This window comes from Lepidochelys kempii, chromosome 15 (assembly GCF_965140265.1).
Source record: "Lepidochelys kempii isolate rLepKem1 chromosome 15, rLepKem1.hap2, whole genome shotgun sequence".
In the NCBI taxonomy this organism is placed as follows: Eukaryota; Metazoa; Chordata; order Testudines; family Cheloniidae; genus Lepidochelys; species Lepidochelys kempii.
Genome location: NC_133270.1, coordinates 26,565,563 through 26,586,775, shown reverse-complemented (window position 1 = coordinate 26,586,775; position 21,213 = coordinate 26,565,563). Strand labels below are relative to the sequence as shown.

At 46.2% G+C, this 21,213-nt stretch overlaps 2 protein-coding genes and 1 long non-coding RNA gene across 9 annotated transcripts in view; 1 reads left to right on the top strand and 2 right to left on the bottom strand.

The window, feature by feature from the left end:
• Window positions 1–9,170, bottom strand: part of CFAP251 (cilia and flagella associated protein 251) — a 33,140-nt gene extending 23,970 nt beyond the window's left edge. Inside the window, exons 1-6 of one of the 3 annotated variants that reach the window (XM_073313366.1) lie at window positions 6,723–9,170; window positions 4,783–5,083; window positions 2,991–3,410; window positions 2,332–2,472; window positions 1,316–1,425; window positions 153–261 (exon numbers count right to left, since the gene is read on the bottom strand). In XM_073313366.1, the coding sequence (XP_073169467.1) occupies window positions 153–261; window positions 1,316–1,425; window positions 2,332–2,472; window positions 2,991–3,410; window positions 4,783–5,070 (1,068 nt within the window). In that variant the 5' untranslated portion in view covers window positions 5,071–5,083; window positions 6,723–9,170. Of the gene's footprint in view, window positions 1–152; window positions 262–1,315; window positions 1,426–2,331; window positions 2,473–2,990; window positions 3,411–4,782; window positions 6,468–6,722 lie in introns of those variants that run through there. The other 2 variants (XM_073313365.1, XM_073313364.1) reach the window with 2 other exon arrangements.
• Window positions 9,171–10,357: 1,187 nt separating this feature from the next.
• Window positions 10,358–18,948, bottom strand: PSMD9 (proteasome 26S subunit, non-ATPase 9). Of its 5 annotated transcripts, none has more exons than XM_073313367.1 (6): window positions 18,772–18,948; window positions 17,010–17,178; window positions 14,102–14,295; window positions 13,015–13,116; window positions 11,881–11,969; window positions 10,358–10,790 (listed from the first exon to the last, which is right to left on the bottom strand). In XM_073313367.1, the coding sequence occupies exons 1-6, from the start codon at window positions 18,886–18,888 to the stop codon at window positions 10,763–10,765; spliced, it is 699 nt and encodes a 232-aa protein (XP_073169468.1). In that variant the 5' UTR covers window positions 18,889–18,948; the 3' UTR covers window positions 10,358–10,762. The 5 variants fall into 5 exon arrangements, with proteins under 5 accessions (XP_073169468.1, XP_073169469.1, XP_073169470.1 ...); XM_073313368.1 differs by having other exon boundaries at window positions 17,010–17,175; XM_073313369.1 differs by having other exon boundaries at window positions 17,076–17,178; window positions 18,772–18,946.
• A 193-nt stretch (window positions 18,949–19,141) lies between these two features.
• On the top strand, window positions 19,142–21,033 carry LOC140898851 (uncharacterized). Its single transcript, XR_012155124.1, has 3 exons — window positions 19,142–19,643; window positions 20,248–20,344; window positions 20,957–21,033. It is a non-coding gene; the product is annotated as an uncharacterized lncRNA (long non-coding RNA).
• The last annotated feature ends 180 nt before the right edge of the window (window positions 21,034–21,213 follow it).

Below are 21,213 nucleotides of genomic sequence, written 5' to 3'. Positions count from 1 at the left end.
AGTAAAACCAAAACCCAGCTGACATGATTTTGTAAAACCAAAGTCCAACCCTCCCAATTTGACTCCAGTGCATATCCTCCTCTTAGTTACACTGGTGCAAATTTGCAGGGTTCAGTCTCTACAGGCTGCAACGGCGAAAACATGTTCTTTACCTGTACTTTGCCAGCACCAAGTGTTACCAAATACTTAGCATCCTGGGAAATAGCAATAGCACCAACCCCATCTTCCGGGTGACTATCAAATATCGTATGCACCGGAATCCTGCAGAACAATGCATACACAGTCACTAATTACAGTGACAACTATTTGCAACGTTATTTTAGTGCCCCCCCCCAACCCTTTTCACAAAATTCTATCACCTGTCATTTTGGAAGCTCCCTTTCACCATAATTGGGGGGTGGGGGAGGAGAAACAACAACCCTGAGCTGTTACAAACTAATTCAAATAAGATTCCAGACACTGCAAGGCTGGGAATCCCGCTTCTATAGTGCTGATAAAGCCGGTGAAATTACAGTACCTATAATGCTGCTTTTTTAAAAGGATCATCACATAGGACTCCCACCCACTCCCCTCAGAATCTGGGGTCCTGTTCTAAACTGCAGTGTTGCCTTCAGAGCCCTGGTTTAGCTTCATATTTGAGAAGCTCTTCTGATTGTAATTTCTGAATAATTCTTATTGACGGTTACATATTTTTAGGGTTTCCTTGACATTTCTAGGATAGCTCCTGCTTCTTGCATATTTGGGATCTGATTGAGACTGTTCTGGAGGGAGCTGCAGCAGTGGTTACTGGGAATGTGGGGAAGGGGCTTACAGCCAGCAGCCAATGTCACCGAGCACTCAGAATTCTAAGAACTAGAGCCAAGATTTAAAAAAAATAGGTGAGTAAAATTAGATGCCCAATTATGGATGTAGGACCCTAACCTTAAGGCAGTCGAGTTTGAAAATCTTGGCCTAGGGGAGTTCTGACTGATCTTACGTGGACCCATCTGCACTGGAATGATTTGAAACTGAAGCCATTACTTCTTGGCTGCTTGGTCTATTTTTCCATCCTGCGCTCTTGGACTATGTAATTATTTCAGTCTAAACTAAAAGCTAAAATCGCTTAATAATTATTATATTGGCTCAAGAAGTTTTCCTATGTCTTGCTTTGTGAGTCTAAGTTTTGGTTTTTGCTAACACTGCCATGAAAAGGTTACTTGGTAATTACCCAGAATGCTGAGAAAGTAGCATCTCCTGAGCAATCTGGAGCATTTGCTACAGAAAAGAAAGAAAGAAGGTTCTCAAACAGGGGCTTTCTAAATACCTAGGAACTTACCCTGAGAAGGCATCCCACACAATGATTAGATTATCAGGTCCCTGGTCAGCTGTTGCAATCCATCGCCTGTCTTCACTTACACACAGACAAGAAATAGAATTAGAGTGACCCTGGAGAGTCAAAATAAGAAATGTGCCTTGAAAGATCTAACAACAACATTTATTTAAAGCCATCATTTAGCAAAGGCCTAATTAAACTGCACATACTGTACATTGCACCTGTGACAGCCTCCATGTCCATATCTGTCAAGGTCCTCCTCTCTCTTCCCCTTTCAAACCCACTTTATCCAGGAGTACTTCCTTCTTTACCCCATCTATAAACCCCTCAGTCCCTCTCTCTGAACTTGTTGCCCTGTGTCTTGTCTTGCCATATTTACACTGTAAGCTGTCTAGGGAAGGAAACAGAACATGACTTCTCATAAGTATAAAGTGGAGAGTAAATGTACAGTGCTATATACATGTTTTATAATTCATAACAGAATAATACAAATCTTTGTCCAGGCTATAGCTCAGTGCAGATACAATTCATAGTTCAAATATAAGGTACCTGATTATAAATATAAGGTGTATTATAGGATTATTTATTACTTATACCAAGCCCAAGAATGTGCAGAGCACTCTGCAGCCATATATACCATTTATAAATATTTCCCTGTTAAGTACAGTATCATTATATCAGAAATGTCTGAAGAGCTCTATAACACCAAGTTACAGTAAGGAGCCAAGTCAGCTGAAGATAAACAGAGACTCATTAAAGGTCTCTTGACTGGCAGAACAGTGAAAATGCAGCTGATCCTGGGTAGATGTGACAGACAAAAAAGGTCATCAGAATGTTTTTTAGATCCCAGTATGTGAGTCTTCCACTTCCCTTGCTGTTGAAGGGGTTCTACACCTGGAAGAACAGGGTTCTGTACCTGCAGATAATGCAGTGGGGTTCTGGGCCAGTAGGATAGGGTTCTCTAGCACTGGGGTTCAGTACCTGTGGGAAGAGTGTTCTCTGGGAATGGGTTTCTGTACCTGTAGATGATATTGCCTGTTTCTGAGTATGTCGTGGATCACAACAGTGTGAGAGGAAACGTATAGAATCACCCTGTGCTCTTCATCAAGCAGGCTGTAAACAGGGAGGTGGCTATTGTAACCAAATGCCCAAGACAAACTCTGTAAGGAACATAGTTACTTCTTTATGCCAAGCAGTGACAGAATTATCATAAAACATAATCTCTCTTACTTTTAGATAGCATCTGTGATCCTAAAGGAGCCCAATATGTTTCAGTTACAATCCCCTCAGTCACCACTGATATCCTGCCACCCTTAGGGAGAAGGACAGAAACACACAACACCACACCTGGCCAAGAACACTGGAGCAAAACCCTTCTCATAATAAGTTCCTATGTTGCCCAATGACCCATTAAAGCTGTTTTGATTGGCAGAAGACTGAAAATGCAGCTGATGCCGGTTAGATGTGACAGAGCAAAAGGCCATCAGAATAACCTTTGACACTAATTTCAACCTCCTACAAATGCATCATTATTTGTAGTAGAAAAATAAACTTTAAAATCTAAACTATGTCTCTCCTGAAGCTAAAAGATTACTTCATCCGTGATGAGCTGGTCTTTTTCACTAACATGAAACTTCCCATTCCCTAGGCCCTGCTTTGTACTCTGTAAAATACTCACAATTGGATGTGTTTTGATGCGCTCATCCTCTTCAAACAACAAGCCTGGGGTGGCAGAGGACACTAGTGACTCCTCCTTGGCTGATGCTGAGCTGGCAGTGATTGGTGCTTCTAGGGATCCTGTCTCTTCTTGGCTCATTTCAGCACCTGCTTGTATGTTCTGGCTTTCCTGATCTGCTAAACTCTCTTTGTCTTTGTCCCTCAGATTTTTCTGGTCACTCTCTTGTGCCTTTTGGCCTATTTGCTGCATGTCCTGCTCCACCTTGGTGGAGCTTGGTAGTCTAGTAGGAGCCTTGCTCTCCCATTGCGGCTCTGTGGGTACCTGCTGTTCATCTTCTCCAATATCTTCTAATGTTCCTGTTATTGCTGCAGTTTCTTCTCTTTCCTCTGATGGACCTTCAGTGACATCAGCCCCCGATTCCTTAAAAACAAATAAAGGCTTCCATGTACACTTTGCAGAATGAAAAATGTATTTAATCTCTTCCGTGCTGCATTGTCTCCCTTGCCACCTCTGTAACTCATCCAACTGTTATGAAGTGGATTGACATTCAGCTACATGCTTCAGTCCTATTGGTTATTAAAACGTGATTCATTTAATCTCGCTGCTCTTAGTGCAAGAGACTTCTCCTCTGCAGCGCCAGTAACCTAGACTAGCTTTCTGAATTCCTGAACAACTCTCCATATCACTGTAAAGCTCAGATGAACACACATTTTGCTCCCTGCCCCAGACATTTTATGTTACATGCAAAAACATTATTGATCATGTTCACAGTGTCATAGGTGGCCCCGGTGCTTTGCAGGGAACAGATATCAAATCCATGCTAAGGTTGGCAAATAAAATGAAATAAAATAAAAAATCAGGAAATGCAAAGGTTAAGGATTTGCCAGGAATTTTAACTTGGCTGCTTTGCACATCCTCTGCACGGCATGCTACACATTTAACAACAGGAAATCTAATATAGTCACATATGCATTATTTAACAAGGAAAACAAGAATAGAAATTTTGCTACCTCACTACTCACCCCCCTTCTAGATCGTTAAGAAACATATTAAATAGAACTGGATCTAGTACCGACCTTTGAGGGACCCCACCATTAACTTGTTGCCATGATGAATATTGACCATCTAATTCTAACCTTTGTTTTCTGTCTCCTACAGTTTTTGGTCTGTGACCATACTTTGCCTCTAACCCAACAACAACTTCTTTAGGAGCTTCTTGTGCAGGACCTTGTCACAGAAACAAGCCTAGTTTGGAGTTTCTAGCCTCTGTTGTTTTTGAGCTCCATGAGTGTCAAAAGTTCATGGAAGCATATGGATAATCTAGGTTTCCCTTACTCATAATTAAAATACGGCTCAAATTTTCAAAGCATATTCATGACTGGACTGATATGAAGCAGAGGAAGCTTTGGCCTGAAAAGGGATTTGTTTAAGAACATTATGAATGATTGTAAATGGGGACTGAATGGAAATTCCTTCTTAGCTATAGAATTTCATCTGAGCTATAGAATTTGCTGCTGGAAACAATAATGTCTCCCTTTTCTGTTATTTTCCATTGAACCCTGTGAGCCCGACTCTGTGGAATTGTATGGATGGAAGAGATAGAATCTGACCCTCCTGATGCTTTAATTAGCTCCATACAAGGGCAGTGTGATTCAGTGAGCATGAAAGACACCATAGAAAATATCACAAATAAAAAGGTGCACTGAATGGAATACACCCTTCTTGTGACATCATAGGGATCCAAGCTGGGGAGCTGGCAATAGGAAGTCTGTTATATGATATCCATACTCACATGTGGATTTGTTATGATGCTCAGTTCGTTCTCTTCTGTCTCAGGGGTGGCAGCATCCACAGAGAAATTGTCCGCTGTGGTTGGTGGGGGCTGGGTCTCCATTTCCATAATGTCCATGGATTCTGCATCACCCACTAGCATATCTGCTGGCATTTCGGTGACCTGTTTGGGTAATTCAGTCTCCTGAGCCCCTTGTTCATCCTGTGGAGTTTCTTCTGAAGCTTCATTTCCTCCTATACTTCCTCCTGCTGGTTGCTCCAGTGGGGTTTCATTAGAATCATCAGCCATCTTCTTCTACAAGCTTCCTTCCAAAATACACATTATTAGATTTTCTTCCCTGCTATCCCTAGCAGTTACCACAAAAGCCCTGTAGATCAGAGTCCATTCCCCTGAAAGGGTGATGGTATAGTCTCCTAACTGGAGGTATATCAGATGGGAAACCAATAATACTTTTGATCTTGTGCAACATGCCCAAGCGAAAGGAGCTGGTGATGTAAAATTGGTCCAAAGTATTCAAATTCCCTTAAAGTTTACCATAAGTGCCCAGGAAGGGTGGCAGAACTGTGTGTAGGAAGATAGGGGCCTACCCTACATTAGTCCTGGCATCCTAGCCAGAACCATTCAACCCCTCTCACTTCTATGAGCACTAAAATTCCTTTAAAGTGGAAGACAAAAATGGATACAGAAACACCAGGTTAGATTTCCAGGTCAGTCACATAAACATTTAGAATCCCAGAGATGGTTCTATAGCATGTAAACAACCATTTATTCCATCTCGAAGTACCATACATGTGTCCTCTGTCCGGTCATGCATGTACCTAAAGCACCTGTAGTTCCTTGTGGCAGAGATGTTCCCTCTTAGACTTGTACCTCTGTCACAGTGTCTATGCATAATAATAATTCAGAGAAAGGGGGATAAAGCTAGAGACTGGCACTTCGTTCAGACCCAGATTAGTTTTAGGCTGACTTTGGGGTCTGGATTCATGGTCAAACAAGGGCTGAGGTTCAGTTCAAAAGCACAGAAATCTTGCTAGCAAAGAGCTTTTGAAGATGGCTATTCTCATGAGCTTTTGGCTGCATCCACACTAAAACCAGAAAACAGATCCCTTAGGCTTGTACATACCACCTGGACCCCAACCCTTAGGGACAAGTTTATATACAAGCCTTCAAATCGGAGCCCTATGGTTCACCTCAAAATGAAAAAATGAGGTCTGGTTTTGGCCCATTCCCTAGATAAAACTCTCCCATTAGAGACTGGCATGCAAAGGGTTGGGGATCTCCTCCCTTGGGAAATGTTTTCGAAAATACACATCATTTAGTACAGTCTGATAGACAAAATATTTGCTCTACAGACAATGCTGTTGCTGTGTGAAGGATTGACAGCCATCAATTAATCCTGTCCACAGCAGGACATTAACCCCACCAGAGGCAGGGAATCTCCCCATTCCCCTGCCACCCTCCTTCAGTTCAAACACCATATTGTACATACACCGAGTTTGGGCACCTACCCATGCCCCGATGATGCACGCTGCATACTTTAGCTCGGCTCCATCTCTGGTTCATATCTGAGGGCACAGACATTTTTCTTTCTTTCTTTCTCCAGCTCACCACACATTTTTGCACCCGTCAAAACACATTTATCTCCAGTGAGGGCAATTACTCAGCAGGATATTAATGATTTAGCTCCCACCAGTTCCTGTTGCCTTATCCAGACCCCCCTCCCCCCCTTCTTCCCCTGGGACTGCTGCTGCAGCTCATCCTTCACACCCCTCTAACCTCCTCTGACTCTCCAAAACCTTTCCATTCCCTTGGCCAGGCTCCCCCAAACCTTGCTCCCTCAGACGCTTACCCACAACTCCCCTTTCCTCAGGCCTTGCCCCAAATCACTCTCAATGGGACCCCCCCATCCCTCTCCCTTTCAGACCCCCTCTCAGCCTCACCTCTGCAGCAGCCTCAGCCCCAGCTCAGCAGCCTGGAGCTCCCCTGTTCTGTTTGTATCTGAAGCCTGTTCCCATAGTAACTGCTGCTGGTGCTGCAGGCAGTGAGAGACAGGCTGGAAAGATCAGTTGTAGAGGAGCTTGCTGTGTAGGGGTGAGAGAAGGGGAGAAGTGGTGAGCACTAAGGCACCACCAGGCTGGCGGGTATTCCTCAGGGGGTGGAGGATAGGAGGTACTTCCTTTCTCCCACTGGCTGCTCCTGAGTTCATGGTACACAGGCCGTCTCCACTCCCCCCTGCAGGACACTGGCTAACAGGACCCAAGCAGCTGCTCATCCCTTCACCCTCCTCTGCCCACACCGATCCCATTCACACCTGCAAGAGGTACCACTGTTGTGAGTCCCTGTACAACATGAACCCAGCCTCTAAAGAAGAGCCCGACTCCCCTGGGACAGGTGGCCTCACCTTGTAGCAGAAGCATCATGAGGGATGGTAGCCCTGAGCTGAGTGCATGGCCCATGAGTACCACAAGGCCCCATATAATTAAGTCATTATGTCAAGTTTTCTGTGCCAGATCACTGCCTTTCAGAATCTCCTGTAATCACATGACTCCAAGAGCTGTGGCTTCAAGAAAAACTCCAAACACCCTGAGACCTATGATAAAATAGCAGGAACTGCCACTACTACATCATCTTCCCTCATTCCCTTTTCTCTTCTCCCACATCTTCCAACCACTAATACTGCTCTCTGTACCTCCTGAGTGGGGCAAATGGAGCAGAGCAAGCTAGAGAATCTGCCCCAAAGTATTGACTTTGACTGCTTTACCTATCTGAAATAAGGCATCTGGTCCTCAGGTTAGACAGCACTTGTATAAACAATCCACTAAAGGGGTTGTCCAGGCTAATGCTTCCTTTAAAACACGTTTGCAAATATAAAGTTTAAAATATTATCTTCCCTTAAAAGATAATGAAGTTTAAAGTCTCTTGACTACGTAGAAATAACGATTTCTAAATCTAAGTTCTTTTCCTCATGCACGATATGCAGCGTGATAGTCCTGAAAGTCAATTTTGTTATCCTTTGAAACATTAGGTTTTTTTTTCAAGCTCAAGAGGCAGCTTGACTGTGTGAGGTGCGAAGCTACTACTGTATTAGACCCATGAAGCAAAAAATATAAACAACTCTTGGGTGTGTGTGTATATATCAAATGGAACGGGGCACACTTTAAGGAGTCGAGATAAGAGATAAAATGACTGATGCAAGCAAATACAAACAGGAACTGCTGCCTTTAATTTTACACACCTGGACATTTGCAGGGCTGGGACCTTGGCTAAAATTCAAAGTGAAGCCAGTTTTAGGCTCTATAGAAAGGTTAAGGCTGAGATTCTGTGCTGTGCTGCGCTCCCCCGAGACGCATTCAACGGGAAAGGAATTAAAGGTGGCTTTAAGCCACCTTTTCCCCCTCCTGCTTCTGATCTGTTCCAGGAGCAAAAATAGCCTCCGGCATAATTAGGTTAGCTAATGGCCTTCTCTAGATTCCCTCCGACAGCTTCTGGCTTGCAGAACAAGTATGACTGTAGTGGTGTGGTCATTCCTGCCTCTTCCCACCCCTGCCATCTCCACTCTAGTCCCTAGCTTCTCTCTCAGACCTACTGGCCTGGGGCTTCCACAAGGGCTAGCATAAGTCCACTTATGGAAAGCCAATGCAGTGATTCCACCCCTGCATCTTGTAAGCAGTTTATAGCACCTATACACCACGGGAGTAGGGAGATGAAACCCATTTTATATTTCTAGTGGTCATTTAGTTTTGGTATTTATTAAAATTCATTTAGTTTAGTATTTATTAAAGCCCATTTTCTCTTGTTTCAGAAAGCATTTTGCACTACAGTGGCAGCTTGAAGTTATAATCAACAATGTTAGTTCAAAACCCTGGTGATTATAGATTGTTATATACTCCCAGCAACATTGATTCCATCATTTCCTACCTTGATATCATTAGGCAGAAGGGCCCAATTCCACTCTCACTTACACTAGTACAAAAACACTAATTCCCATTTACACTGGTATATGGTCCTTCTGTTCAGTTCCCCCTTGCTGGACCCTCGTTTGTAGGGTAAGCAGGGAGTTTAGGCCTCTCCACCTGCACACTATATCTGATTTTGCAAGGAGGATAACACAGGCTTTGTTGATTACACTAGCTGGCATGTATCAATACCTCTGACTGAACATATCCATAAACACCAGCAAGCAGGAAGAATATACAGTAACTCCTTGCTTAAAGTTGTTTCGATCTTACGTCTCTGCTCAATTATAGAACATGCTCCATTTAAGGTTGTGCAATGCTTCGCAATAACATCATTTGGCTGCCTGCTTTGTCCACAGCGGGCAGCCCCACATCAGCTCCCCTACGCCCCCCCCACAGCGCCTCCCACTCGCCGGGAGACCCCACGGATCAGCGCCTTCCCCCACCTCCTGCCCACAGCAATCAGCTGGCTTGCGGTGTTTGGGAGGCAGGGAGAGCCTGCGTGCTGTGTCCTCCCTCCTCCCTCCAGAACACCACAAGCCAGCTGATTGCCATGGGCAGGAGGGAGAAGCGAGGACACCTCCTGTGGAGTAAAGGGGTAGGAGGGGAGGCTTGGGGGAAGGGGTGGAGTGGGCGGGCCAAGGGTTGAGCCCCCCACCCCAGGTGCTTGCAGAGTAGGGGAAGCTGCCGCTGCTGCTGTGCAACGTGCTTCTCCCAGCCTACAGCACCTTCAGCCTCCTTGCCTGCCTCATTGTCTCCAGTGCCAGTGGACTGTGCCTGTGTGGGGTAAAGTGGGGGCATCTCCCAACTATAGTACTGTACTGTACGGCAAAAAAAAATTCCCTGGAACCTAACCCCCCCCCCCCATTTACATTCATTCTTATAGGGAAACTGGATTCACTTAGCATCATTTCACTTAAAGTCGCATTTTTCAGGAACATAACTACAACTTAAGTGAAGAGTTACTGTAGCTGAAAGGCAAATGAGCCTACCACATATGAAGGATTAATTAATTAATAGGTCTTTTAATAATTAATTGGTATGGAGTCTAACAGATCAATAGGCTGCTTATAGCCATGGCTTAAAACAATCTATAACACCTTCTACACCAGTGCTTATAACCATACATAATATACTACCCATGTCTGTAATATACTTATAAGATGTATAATTTATTAATCCATTATAGCCTTTGAAACCTCAATATTAAGAAGTGTGACCCTCTGATCTCTAGATATCAGTGTTGATCTGCTTCTGTCAGGTCCAAGTTTGTTCAAAACTGAGATTCTATAAAAATAACCTTTTCCAAAAATTATGACAGCTACACTAAAATCAGGTATACATGTCTTTTTTTTTTTTTTTTTTTTTTAAGAATTCCAATAGAAACTGGTTTAAAAACAAACCAAGCCAATAAGAGTCCTCTTGCAGTGTATGCAACCCACTGTATACAGCACAGTGTATACAGCACAGAAAATAAAATGAACAAGAAACTCAATATACACCAAATTAAAACTATATTATAGTCCAAGCTATGAGAAATATAAAAAGCTGACCTGTTCAGGAAGGACTTTAGATTAAAAATGAATGTAAATTATCACCAATAAACAAAAACAAAAAAACCCAGCGTAACTCTTTATTGGTAAATGTTACTTCCCATGAACAAACAGAAAAAAACATTCACTAAATGTTACAGAATAATTTGGCAAGGATTCTAACTAAAGAAAAAGCATGGACCTCACTTTGATCTCACACCTGATTTACATCAGTGCAAGTGAAGTCAGAATCAGGTCCTATGACTCTACAATCTATTCCCTATGAATCAGTAAAATTACTGATCATGACCAGGTGCAAGTCTGTTGAAAGCAATTCAGGTGTAGTATATCCAGCAGGCTGGAGGTCAGAGCCTCGGAACCCATCATAAACACTCCAGCTTCAGCAAGTAGATGTAGGTTGCAAAGGGAACTTTTCAAACCAGGTTGGAGTTCAAAAAGCACAAACTTTGATCTTATTGTCTTCCAAGCCAGTCATCTTTGCAAGGGGAGAATATTGCAGCTGAAAAAATGAACAGGAATAAAATTAGGTCTTCTGCATTCAATCCGGAGTAAGGAAATAGGGGGAAAAGGATTTATTTTTTTCTGGCCCCTTTGTAATCTTTGAGCTTACTACGTAAAGAGCTCCATAGCCAGACCCTTCCCCTCCAGTTAACCAAACAGAGCCCCACTCACCTCTTTAGCCTCCCCAGTGGGCTGCGAGGCTAAGCCTTCCCCATTCCCAACTTGATCTCTTGATATGATGCACCTCCCCACACTGCTGCAGCTAAATCTTTAACAACTGACTTTAGATAATGTCTTTCACTGAAGGTTCTAAAAGTGATCATCAAATTTGAGAGGGGTGATCAAAGCAGAGTGAACCATGCCCAACACCACATGACAAATTAGTCCTGTCCTTAATGCAGAATCCATGGTTCTGATCCTGTGTGAAAGCCCTATCCACTCCATTAAGTGGAGGAGAATATTGCACCCAGCTGAATCTGCAGAGGAAAGATCCTGTCTCTACTATAATTCCAACAGTTTTGTGAGCCTCAGCTAAAACACAGCTGTGCCCCAGTCAAAGACTGTTTTCCCCGGGGTAGACTGAAAAACCAGGTATAACAGTGTTAGAGGATCCAAACTACATCCTGAAAACATATGGGGCCCTATTTCCCACAGGCACACACATGGTACAAGTAATACTGATTGACATCAGTTCCTGCAGTGAAGAAATTATACTCCAGGGCTGTAACAAGGTTATAACAACATGGTTTGGGCCAGTCTACGCAGGAAAACCAAACCATATTATAAAGCAGGTGGGGCATAACAGGGTCCAACTGCAATTTGTATAGCACCAGCAGTGCCCCCCCCCCCTTGCTAGGCAGGTCAGAAGTACCCACTTGATAATGAGCAAGGTGGCACTCAAAAACTTTGGTGCTGAAGAAAGCTAGGTTGGATTCTGCCTCAGGTAAATTCCCAGGGGAGGGCAGAAGGCTCAGGCTCCGTTCTGCTTAGCAAAGGCATCTTCCAGTTTAAGGCTGGTTAATGACATGCCTATTCATGCACTTTGCCAACCTGAACTCAGAAGCTATGGAAGAAAACAGCATGCCTACCCCAGCAGTCCTTTCCCAGCCCACTGCTTTGGTGTGAGCCCGAGGTGTAATTTCTTGCCGCCACGGATCACGGTCACACTCAGAGGTTTCTGAAATGCAAGAAAATAAACAGCACCTTCTCCTGTCAACTTGGCCCTGCTCTCATTTCCCTGTTCCCCTAAGAACATAAGAACGGCCATATTGGATCAGACCAATGGTCCATCTAGCCCAGTATCCCGTCTTCTAACAATGGACAGTGCCAAATGCTTCAGAGAGAGTGAAAAGAACAGGACTATTTATAGAGTGATCCACCCCATCACAATCCCAGCATTTAGTACTCAGAGGTTTAGGAACACCCAAAGATACCTGACCATCTTTTTAAACTCCCTCTTTTGGAAGCTGTTCCATAACCTTAATTTTTGTTGCCCTTCTCTGTACTTTTTCCAATTCTGATATTTTACTAGATGGGCTGCCCGGAACATCACGCAGTATTCAAGGCATGGATGTACCATGGATTTACATAGTGGCCTTATGACATTTTCTGTCTTATTATGTATCCCTTTCCTAATGGTTCCTACCCCTCTAATAGCTTTTTTGACTGCTGCTGCACATTGACTGGATGTTTTCAAAGAACTATCCACAATGACTCCAAGATCTCTTCCTTGAATGGTAACAGCTAATTTAGACCCCATCATTTTGTATGTATAGTTGGCATTATGTTTTCCAATGTGCATTACTTCACTTTTATCAACATTGAATTTCAAGGCCATGTGGCAGAGTAACTCTTCTTCCTTCCAAGGAGAGTCAAAAGCAGCTCTCTCTAAAGCTTATCACCATTACTCCTTGATCAGCCAGCAGCAGGCACTCTCAGTAGAGACAAAGCATGATGCTTACACACCCTCCCAAATCTCTCAGCCCAGGAAAGATCTCAACTGTTCTCCATTGGACCCAGCTGGTCTCAGGAATAGTATTGAGCAGTATAGCTATGGGGTCAACATTCACATCAAAAGCAGCAGCAGGATGAGCCTGATGTTTGGTTTCCAGAGTGGCAACCTGAGACTACTGGTGTCTTCCAACTATCACAAAAGAAAAAATATCTAACCTTCTGTTCAAAGACTGCAAATAGAACTCAGCCGAAGCTGGTAACCTGCTCACCCCTTCGCTGTGCTGCACCACGGTGGCAATATTCTGCAGTGTCTGGAAGTTGTGTGTGTCGACAGAGCCAAACTCAATGATCTCATCATCAACCTGTAATCCCTTTACAAAGAAGCAACAGGAGACTAAGCATCATTTGCCCTCAAAGATACACAACGCTTTGTGTTTATATAACATCTTTCATCCAAGGACCTTAACACACCTGATGAACATTCATCTAGAACGGGGTGGGGAATCTACAGCCTCTGGGCCGCATTTGGCCCACTGCTTAATTTCATCTGGCCCGCGCAGGGGCAGGGTGTCCCATAGGCTGGGGAGGGCTGTGCCTCCCCAAACAGCCAGACATTGACCTGCCCACGCTCCATCCTGCCCAGCTCCACTTGCTCCTGTTTACTGCTGTGCAGTGTGCGGCTCCTCCAGACCCCCTGTGCTCCAGCTAGCGCTCCTCTGGGACTGGGGGCCCAGCCTGGGGCAGGGCTAGGGGCCGCAGTGGCGAGGGGCTTTGGGGCTCTGGCTGGGGGGCAGAAGGGGCAGGGCTGGGGGCTTTTGATCAGAGCCTTCCTTTTAACTTCTGTGGGTCAATGACCCATGATAGCAAAAAGGTTCCCCACCCCTCATCTAGGTTATGCCTCCATTTAAGAATCTCAAAGTGCTTCTCAAAATTTAGTAGATTAAGCTTCACAACCCCCCAGGGAAATATGGGAGTAGTATTTATTATTTCTGCTACAGAGATGGGGAAACCAAAGCACATAGTGGTGACATGGCCTTACCCAAGTCATACAGTGTGTCAATTGGAGAGCTGGGGAAAAAACGAGTTCTGATTCCCACCCCCATGCCCGACCCACTAGCTAGGTGTTCTAACATGGCCATGGCTCTACAGGTTACAGCAATGCATATTTTACACTGTCCAGGCTAACGAGTATAATTACGTCCACCAGGAAAGTTACAAGCACCTGGCAAGAATCTGGTTTAACAACAGGAGCTCAAACCCTGCTCCTGATTGCAGGTGAGTGGGGAGGGCCACCTGCCATATCTGGGGCCCAACTGGCAGAGATTGTGCCATTGGAAGCAAGATGACTGAACTTGCCGAGATGCTAGCAGGAGAGCCTGGTGTGACGGCATTCACTCTTGCGAAGGGCTGTGGCAGACTCGGGTTCTGATTCATTGCCTCAGCCTGAGCTTCTGCCTCATCCTTTGCCTGCTTCTCCTTCTCTCGCGCATGCAGCTGGTGGAGAGCTTTTTCCACTTGCAGCATTAGGGCCTTGTGATCATTCTGTAAACCTAAAGGCGAGAGACAGTGCAGAGAAGACAGGAACAATCACATTTTCATTTAAAGTCCTTACCTAACAGATGCATCTCTCTCTGGCTGAGATTCTTAGCTTTCAATTAAAAGTATTTTGTTCCTCTTAGGCCTACACTGTGAATGAAACTGTGCTAACAACCTTGTGCAGCTAGCATAGCTGTTCCTAGCTCAGTTTCCCTGTCCAGTGTGGCCACCTGAGAACCATATTAAATCTGACTACCTATCTATGGGAGTGAGTCAATGTCCCCAAATACACTACAGGATCCACTGTGTAAGGATAACCAGTTACAACAGTCATCACCTGACAGTGCCATGGTTACAGACTGAAAGCTGTTTCACAGCCCTGCTCATGAGCAGCAGTGATACACAGTACGCATACACAGTTGTGAAGAAACAGCCATGTTACAAATTCAGTAAAAATCCATAGCGTAGATAGAGAATATGGACTAGGGAGATCAATGTCCACATAAAGAACACTAAGCAACCAAATCCCCTTTCCATTAAATCACACGCTAAATACAACACTTATTTCTAAACAATGACTATTATAATACATTTGTCCACAAATACAAGGCAAGCACTAAATTTAAAAGGAACAATGTCAACTAGTTTTAGTTATTTTATAAAGAACACAGAAAGGTTTTACAATATGACTGTTCTCATTAATCATTAGTAGGTGCATTAATAATGCTGCACACTGCATTTTAACAGATTCAATTTTATGACTGAGCCAGTCCACTGGCACTTTTGTAGTACCTGACCAGAGGGCAAAGCTGCTTAGAAACAAAACTCAAACTGTCTCCACTATTTTTATTTTCCAAACTGAATGAAATGAAAATATTAGGGCTGTCGATTAAGCGCAGTTAATTCACACAATTAACTAAAAAAAATTAATCGCGATTAATCGCACTGTTAAACAATAGAATACCAATTGAAATTTATTAAATATCTGAAAATGTAGAAAAACATCCAAAAATATATTGATTTCAGAATAGTGTATACCTTACATTATTTTATTACAAGTATTTGCATGTAAAAATGATAAACAAAAGAAATAGTATTTTTCATTTCACCTCATAGACGTACCGTAATGCAATCTCTTTATCGTGAAACTGCAACTTACAAATGTAGAATTTTTTTGGTTACATAACTGCACACAAAAACAAAACAATGTAAAACTTTAGCTCCTACAAGCCCACTCAGTCCTACTTCTTGTTCAGGCAATCACTAAGACAAACAAGTTTGTTTACATTTATGGGAGATAATGCTGCTGGCTTCTTATTTACGTCACCTGAAAGAGAGAACAGGCATTCGCATGGCAGTTTTGTAGTCAGCATTGCAAGTCATTTACATACCAGATATGCTGAACATTTGTATGGCCCTTCATGCTTCGGCCACCATTCCAGAGGACATGCTTCCATACTGATGATACTCGTTGAAAAAATAATGCATTTTTGATTGAACTCCTTGGGGAAAATAGTATGTCTCCTGCTCCCTTTTTCCTGAATTCTTCCATACATCTCACATTATAGCAGTCTCCGATGATGACCTAGCACATGTTCGTTTTAAGAACACTTTCACTGCAGATTTGACAAAAGGCAAAGAAGGTACCAATGTAAAATTTATAAAGATAGCTACAGCACTCGACCCAAAGTTTAAGAATCTGAAGTGCTTTTCAAAATCTGAGAGGGATGAGGTGTGGAGCATGCTTTCAGAAGTCTTAAAAGATGTGGAAACTCTGATGTGGAAACTACAGAACCCAAACGACCAAAAACGAAAATCAACCTCCTGCCAGTGGCATCTGACTCAGATAATGAACATGTTCGTCCACACTGCTTTGGATCATTATCGAGCAGAACCTGTCATCAGCATGGATGCAGGTCCTCTGGAATAGTGGGCAAAGCATGAAGGGGCATATGAATCTTTAGCGCATCAGGCATGTAAATATATTGACACACCGGCTACCACAGTGCCATGCGAACACCTGATCTCACTTTTAGGTGACATTGTAAATAAGAATCAGGCAGCATTATCTCCTGCAAATGTAAACAAATTTGTTTGTCTGAGCGACTGGCTGAACAAGAAGTAGGACTGAATGGACTTGTAGGCTCTAAAATTTTATACTTTTATTTTTGAATGCAGGTTTGTTTGTTTTGTATATAATTCTACATTTGTAAGTTCTACTTTCATGATAAAGAGATTGCACTACAGTATGAGGTGCAATGAGGTGAACTGTATGAGGTGAATTGAAAATTACTATTTCTTTTGTTTTTTACAGCACAAATATTTGTAATAAAAAATGTGAGCCTTGTCACTTTGTGTTCTGTGTTGTAACTGAAATAAATTTGAAAATGTAGAAAACATCCAAAATATTTAAATAAATTATTATTAACAGTGCAATTAATCAAATTAATTTTTTTATTCGCACAAATAATCATGATTTTTTTTTAAATCTCTTGACAGCCCTGGAAAATGTTAAACAGCAGTAGGATGTTATTACTATAAAAACGGTTGCAATTCCGAATTTTATTAAGTTGTTATTAATAAACTAAAGAAACTCATCCTTTTAAACAGCCGAGTTTCCAAACAATAATGTCCCTTTGCTAACAGAGTTCTCAGTTTTATTTCTTTACGTTTGCCAAGGGGAAAAACCAAACCCGATGTTTGCAAAACAAAAAGCCAAACTTCTGACAGGCGTTGTCCCCTTCATTTCGCTCAGCCCCCGCGAAGGACGACTTTTCAGGGCAGAACTGCTTACAGATAACGTTGTGCCTGGCCGCACGGACTTGGTACACGTCAACATCGGCACGCGGATACCCTTCAGCGTCGACCAGCGGCTCGTTCATCCCGACTCCCTTCTGCTGCGGGGCAGAAATGCGGTCACCGACCTCGCCTCAAGAGCCCGCTCGGGTTCCCGATTTTTAAAGGGCAAACAAACAAAAAAACGGCACCTGTGGCGTCTCCGCAGCTCGTCGATGAGGCTGAACGAGAGCGCCGGGGAACTGCAGAGTCCGAGGCTGGCGCAGGCCCGCCCCGGGGCTGCAGACCCCCCCCGGCTGACACGCCTCACACACAGCCGCGCTTTGTGCAGAGACCCCCCCCCCGGCTGACACGCCTCACACACAGCCGCGCTTTGCGCAGAGACCCCCCCCCCGGCTGACACGCCTCACACACAGCCGCGCTTTGCGCAGAGACCCCCCCCCGCTGACACGCCTCACACACAGCCGCGCTTTGCGCAGAGACCCCCCCCCCGCTGACACGCCTCACACACAGCCGCGCTTTGCGCAGAGACCCCCCCGGCTGACACGCCTCACACACAGCCGCGCTTTGCGCAGAGACCCCCCCCCGCTGACACGCCTCACACACAGCCGCGCTTTGCGCAGAGACCCCCCCCCCGCTGACACGCCTCACACACAGCCGCGCTTTGCGCAGAGACCCCCCCGGCTGACACGCCTCACACACAGCCGCGCTTTGCGCACAGACCCCCCCCGCTGACACGCCTCACACACAGCCGGGCTTTGCACAGAGACCCCCCCCGCTGACACGCCTCACACACAGCCGCGCTTTGCGCAGAGACCCCCCCCGCTGACACGCCTCACACACAGCCGCGCTTTGCGCAGAGACCCCCCCCAACACGCCTCACACACAGCCGCGCTTTGCACAGAGACCCCCCCCCAACACGCCTCACACACAGCCGCGCTTTGCACAGAGACCCCCCCCAACACGCCTCACACACAGCCGCGCTTTGCACAGAGACCCCCCCCCAACACGCCTCACACACAGCCGCGCTTTGCACAGAGACCCCCCCCAACACGCCTCACACACAGCCGCGCTTTGCACAGAGACCCCCCCCCGCTGACACGCCTCACACACAGCCGCGCTTTGCACAGAGACCCCCCCCCGCTGACACGCCTCACACACAGCCGCGCTTTGCACAGAGACCCCCCCCAACACGCCTCACACACAGCCGCGCTTTGCACAGAGACCCCCCCCAACACGCCTCACACACAGCCGCGCTTTGCGCAGAGACCCCCCCCCAACACGCCTCACACACAGCCGCGCTTTGCGCAGAGACCCCCCCCCGCTGACACGCCTCACACACAGCCGCGCTTTGCGCAGAGACCCCCCCCCGCTGACACGCCTCACACACAGCCGCGCTTTGCGCAGAGACCCCCCCCCGCTGACACGCCTCACACACAGCCGCGCTTTGCGCAGAGACCCCCCCCCGCTGACACGCCTCACACACAGCCGCGCTTTGCGCAGAGACCCCCCCCCGCTGACACGCCTCACACACAGCCGCGCTTTGCACAGACCTCCCCCCGCCGGCCCCGCGCGCTCTGGCAGTGAGCCCAGTGTGCGTGAACAGACACCCCCGTGCGCGCCGGGGGGGGCGGGGCAGATGCAGGGCCCGGGTACCCCCCGCCGAGCCGCGCCCCGCCCCCGCGCGCACTCACCCCCTCCAGCACGGCGTAGCAGGCTTTGATCTGGGCCTCGAGCTCATCCTTCCTGCGGACCAGCTCCTGCACCTCGCGCACGCTCAGCGCCTCGGGCCCGGCGGCCTCCTCCGCCATCGCCCGAGCCCAGCAACCTCGCCCGCGCGCACGCGCGCGAGCGGCTCACGCGCCGCGCCGCAGGGCGGGGGAGGGGGGCGGAGCCACGCAGGGACCCGCCCCGCCTCCCTGGGCGGTGGGCGGGGCGAGCGGGGGTGGGTGGGTGGGTGGAGCCGGGTGGAGCAGGCCCCGCCCTCCCTGAGCCAGACACACACCTGGGAGGTGGGGGGGGGCCTCAGGGGGGGGACGATGCATCTGCCGCTGTGCAGGGGGGTCCGTGCCCACCTTTGATGCCTCTCCCGTAGGGCACAGAGGGTGCTGCGCCCGGAGAAGATGCATCTGTGCGGAGCGGGTGGCAGGCCCAGACAGAAAGTATCTGCTGAAATGCACCGACCCTGGGGGGTGGGGGGGGGACGGGACAAGCCACCCCAACAAGCCTGTCCCGCGTGAGGGTTTCTAAATGGAAGAACTTTGGAGTCACTTGCAAGCGCTTTAAAAGAGCTGGCGTCGCCCGGTCACTGCCTCTTTTTATATCCTTCTAGCACCTTCCACGCCAGTTGTGCGAACATCTGGAGAGAAAAATCAGCGGGAAAAATGCTGCCGAGTTTCGGCTTCTTTGAATTGTGCTGCTGAATGCTCTATCCCCCCGTGCAAGAGAGATTTCCTAATGGAGACAGACTTCAGGGCAGCAGGCCTTGTATGCGCTACTGTAGCTCATCATCATGTGGTACAAACGGGAGAGGCAAATTCCTTCTCAGGATCGCACATACACCCAGGTTCATTGAAGCAGTTTACATGCTTTAAAGCCTTTCCTGATCAGCTTTTCCTAGTTTTGTTGCCCGTGAATGTTTGCAGATAGCTTTTGAACTGAAGAGTTCTGCAGTGCTAGCTTAAATCAGTGCCATACGGCGGGTTGGCGGGGGGGGGGGGCGGGTGCTTGTGGGTTTGTTTTTTATCTTCTGACTGCTGTGGAGGGATTCTTATCTTTTCAGTCTTTTAGGTAAACATGTTTTTAATCAGTTTCATGAGAGAAACACTGTTCACTTCTGTAGGTTCCCAACATCAGCTCTTGCAAGAGCTGAAAAAGTGACCATTATGCTGCATGTTGTCAAACTTTTAGACCCTGGCTGTTCTGTAAGTCTACTTTCTAGTTTGTGGCATGATGGAGGCTCTTGGGCGCATGTGTTTTTGTTTTGTCAAGGTTTTTTATTTGCAAGAAATCTCATAACAAGGATGACTGGAGCTTTGATTATTTCCTTGTTGGGCGGAGGAGAGAATGCTTGAATTGATTTGACTTTGAACTGAAAAGGAAAATGGGATTTCAGCCACATATAATAAATACAGTCAGAGATGACAATTTTTTCTTACTTGTCTGGACAGAAAACACCATGCTAAAGAAGTGTGCTTGAACTCTGGCAGACAGCGAGGCTAAGCCATAGTCCGATAGGTCTCTCCTCTCACTCCAGTTGGGTTGCTGGTGAGTGTGGTTTGAGGGAGGGTGGGGAATGAAGAAAAAAAGAAAATATTTTCTTGGGGCATGCCTGACACCAGCTCCAGTGCTCACACAGGCACCGCTGTGAGACAGCTCTTCTTGTTGGGCTTGGACAATCTGGTCCCTGAGGAGACAACAGTGTGAACTGATGGAAGGACTCAGCAGAAAAAACAAACTCAGCCACAGTCAGCTGTGTCTTTCCCTTACTAACAAATCAAACAAAATTAAGAAGCAAAAGCGAGAAAACATAAAACTCCTTAGCTGGGGTTCAGCTGAGTCCTATGACCTCAGCCCTGTCCATGCCAAAAGTATTCTCTCCTTGTCTCCCAAGCAGCCCCTCAGCTCCTGTGTCACAGGAGAGGACCCACGTTTGCTGGGGCCCAAGTTGACTGCCTGCAACCTGTCACACCTTGGTTATAACACGTTTATTTCTGTCCACACAGGGAAGAAGAAACCGTATTATAACAGGGTTTCCCAGTTCCACGAGGGGCCTGATTTTCCTCTAATTGGTGTCAATCAGATATAATGGTGGAAAGCATTGGTGTACACTGCACAGCCATCAAATAATAAATGTTGATCACTGTTATTCTATTCTAGATTTGAAACAGCAATCTAGAGCCGAAAAGCACCCTTTCCCACTGCCAATTCCTTGAGCAATCCACGGCCACCCTCAAGTAAGGTTTCTGTTTTTATAATCTCTCTGCAGCAAACATCTGTAGAGGCTGGTACTGCCAGAGCCCTGCTTCAAGGAGATGGTACCTGATGTGTGGTCCACAGACTAAGCTCAGTGAAATCTGGTGTTAATCAGAGTATGGAGTTACTCTGGGTTTACACCACAGTCTATGAGAATCTGG